The 3,851-nt window shown below is 38.2% G+C and overlaps 1 protein-coding gene across 1 annotated transcript in view; it reads right to left on the reverse strand.

The window, feature by feature from the left end:
• LOC308268531 (vomeronasal type-1 receptor 3-like) overlaps positions 1–750 on the reverse strand; it is a gene marked incomplete at both ends in the record, with an annotated part of 24,927 nt that extends 24,177 nt beyond the window's left edge. The window contains one exon of the mRNA XM_080703652.1: positions 28–750. Coding sequence (XP_080559778.1) covers positions 28–750 — 723 coding nt within the window. The remainder of the gene's footprint in view (positions 1–27) is intronic.
• Between the last annotated feature and the right edge of the window lie 3,101 nt (positions 751–3,851).

The raw sequence follows: 3,851 nt of genomic DNA on the forward strand, positions 1-3,851 counted from the left end.
GCAATAAAAGACTACAAAGAAACCAACCAGCATGAGGATGGTGTAGGTGGCTTTGTGTTCAGGAGATTTCTGGGAAGAAAGGTGGAGGCTTCGGACATGCTGTGCTCTCCTGTGGTGTCTGTAGAGAAGCTTCACCTTGTAGACGCTGGTGAAGACCATAAGGGCCAAAAGCACAAGATCATAAGTCAACAGGGCACTTATATAAGAGCCTGGGCTATTGTCTGTGAATTGTCGAGTTTGACAATAAGCATGAATATACCCACGACCAACAAGAGTGAAATTGTGAATGGCTTTTACATCAAAAATAACTGGGATATATAAGATCATGTTGATGATCCAGAAAAAAAAGGAAAAAGGGAAAATCCATGCAGAGAGCTTACTTTTAAGCCATTCCCACTGAGAGTTTTTGGGGCTGATGGTGATGGCTTGAAATGTACTCAGTAAAGAGGTAGTGCTGATGGAAAGACCACGGGTCACTCTGTAGGAGAATAAAAGTGCCTGACAACCAACATCGTCCAAAAAACTTCTTACACCAAAGGATGAAGCTACATATTGTACCGATGAGAATATGATAGTCAGAATATTGACCAATGTCAGGTGTGCAAAAATGGAATCGATGGGCTTCTTCAGATGAGGTTGAATGAAGAAGATGTGCATATATATTCCAAAGAGCAATGAGTTCCCTAGCACACCAATGCAAATCTGAGCTATGAGGAAAGTGCCTAAGATTGTGTCACTTGAAACCACCATTGCTTTATTATAAGTAGTTGTCTCTGCTGTCATGGGGATTGAACTCAGGCCCCTGTGCATGCCATGTTGATGCTGAACCGCTGATCTACATGCCCAGCCTGAGAATCATTTTCTTAATGGTGCTATGGGTAAACCAGGCCTAAAATGAAAAAGAATTTGATTATAATAAAATTATTTTAACAAGTGAACATACATTCATAAACATGTCCATTAGTAAGCCAAAGATGAAGAGGAGGAACAGAAGGAGAATGAGGTGAGAACTGGGGAAGGGCTAAATGAGTGATGTGTGCATGTATGCCTCTACCATCTTGTACCTTCTTAAGATGTATGATTTTAATCACTGATAAAAAGGTGAACCTTGTGAAGAATACATTTATTGACAGTTCAGAAGAAAGAATTGTGGTGAAATGACCAACATTCATGAATTTCAGGACCATATGTTACATTCCTAGAACCTGGACTCTAGGAACTCTTGAGAACAATGTATCTCAACAGCAAGTGAAGAAAGAAGGTGGAATTCAATATCCAGTCATGGAACTATAAGGAAAAGCATTTTGTCCTATGTGGAAGACAAATTGGCATGCTATAAGGTATTTTTTTCTTCAGCGTATCAGATTACATTATTTTCACTTTCATTTTCAAATAATCTCTTCAGTGTTTTGAAATTACAATGCCAGTGAGGTTCAGTGTAATTTAAAAAAAAATACATGCAAACAGCTCTGGTTGTGTTTCCTTACACAGTTCATCACAATCCCCAACTTTATTCTCTGTACATGTTAGTGGACTTTGTAGTAATATCTGTGTATAGTGCCATATTATTATAATGGTTTCCTTACTCAATACCCTTTCTTTCTCTAACTGACTCTTACCCATATCACTCCTACTATTCTATAGGTCTCTCACCAAATTATTTACATGTCCTTATGTTTTCTATTTCCTCTCTAGATTCTACACATGTTGAAAGAATACAACTCTGACACTACCTGATCTCACTTAGCACAATATTCTCTAGTTCCATCCATTGTCCTAAAAAATCATTCTTTTTTCTTCTTTATGGCTGTATAGAATTACATTGTGTGTCTAAACCACATTACCTATATTTCTATAGTCTAACCTTTTTAAAGGGCATTATTCTTTGAAATCATGCAAAGTAACACATGTGCTAAAATTTCATCTCAGACTATTGTGCACACACCATTTCTCTGAGTTCATGATCATTACACAGTCAACCAACATACCATTTTCCAAGTGGGGACTTTCTGCTGCCCCTCCCAAACATGGGTCAACTGTCAATGTTCTGAAACATCTGCGATTCTCACAAATTGATGTTCAGCAATTAGCACGTTGACTGTAGAGGCCAAGAATGCTGATAAGTATCCCATAGTACACAGAAAAAATCCCACTATAAGTCATTTTCTGGGCGATGTTCCACTCATATGATGTTCATAAAGACAGACTAAAAAGAGTTAATGTGTCTTCTTGACTTTTTTTGTGCAAAATCCACCCTTCACTCTGAACTTTATTTTTATTTTTTTGGTACCTGGGATTGTATGCTAAAACTATCTACCTCTGACACATCACCAGATCTATTTTTTTGGAAAACTGGGATTGCTAAGTTTCTGAAAATTTCAATAAGCTTCTGAGGCTGGTCTCAACATAATATCCTCCTGTCTCTGCTGCCCAAGCAATGGGATTAGAAGTATGCATTATATTACCCAGCTAGTCTGAATATGTTTATGCTTTTGTGGAAGCAAAATAAGTGTGTTCAATATGACAGCAATTATGACATTTATTTAAGCTATCATAAAAATTTATATTAAAAATATCAACTATATGTATTGAAAATTACAGCTTTTACATATATGCAATATGCCTGGGGATACTTTCTTTTGCAATACAGTTTTTCTATCCATCTATGGACTTTAAGTCCACCAATATCTCCATACTTAAAAAGCCTATATAAAAACACTCTCAGGCCTGGCATGGTGGTGCACACTTATAATCCCAGCATTTGGGAGGCTGAGACCAGAGGTTCATGGACAGCCTCAGCTACTTGGTGAGGCCATCTACAACTCAGTGAGACCCTGTTTCAAAATAAAGAATCGAAAATGGGCATGGGGTGTAGCTTGGAGGTCAAATGCCTCTGGATTCCATCCCCAGACCCGAAAAAAAAAAAAAAAAAAACCATTCTCAGGTTATCTAGCTAAAGGGAGCATTAAAGTTATTCATGAAACCCCCATCATGTAGCAGGCTAAATTCTTCCCAATCTCGTTTGTTCTTTCTAGTGACTTTGCAATTTAGTTTTTATAAGCTTAAATTATTGGAAATTGTGACTCTTCATATGGTGGACCAAAATGATCACAGCGGATCAGGCGGGGCACGCCAGACACCAGAAGAATCAGGGTTTTGGTTGCAGGACTCTGGGCCCTGGGCAGGATCGCGGGGAGCATGCCAGACCCCTGGAGAAACCGGGGCCCGGTCGCAAGGCATCACAACATCGTCTAACCAAAGTCTTTTAATAATTATCAGAAATGGCACACAAATGTTAGGACATAAAAAACTGGCCAAGTCAATTCATGCCTTTAAATTAATTCCCCAAAAAACCATACACAGTCACTATAAAGTGTTCATCTTTCCTTCTCAAGCACATGAAACAAGTACAAAATGTGGCCATACATCTAGTGCTGAAGTGGGAATCAACAAAATTCAAGAGTTAGTGTTAGCCAGGTATGGTGGCACACGCCTATAATTCCAACACTTGGGAGTCTGAGACTGGAGGATTGCACAGGTTCAAAGCCAGCCTCAGCTACTTAGTGATACCCTGTTTCCAAATAAAGTATAAAATAGGTCTGGGAGTACAGCCCAGAGGTAGAAAAGCCCCTGGGTTCCACTCCCAGTACCACTAAAAAAAGTAGTGAGTTGTAAAAATATTAAAAAACATAATTATTCAATGTGTTCAAAACTCTTTTTTACTTAACATATAACAAATAAGATCCTATTTTGAAGATGCATTATAAAATGTCTATTCTGGAAACAAATGTGAAGACCAGGTAAGAAGCCTTAGAAGAAATATTAGAATAGGAATAGCAAGATGTGTCCTA

The sequence above is a fragment of the Muscardinus avellanarius genome, assembly GCF_963383645.1.
Source record: "Muscardinus avellanarius genome assembly, chromosome: 10".
Lineage (NCBI taxonomy): Eukaryota > Metazoa > Chordata > Mammalia > Rodentia > Gliridae > Muscardinus > Muscardinus avellanarius.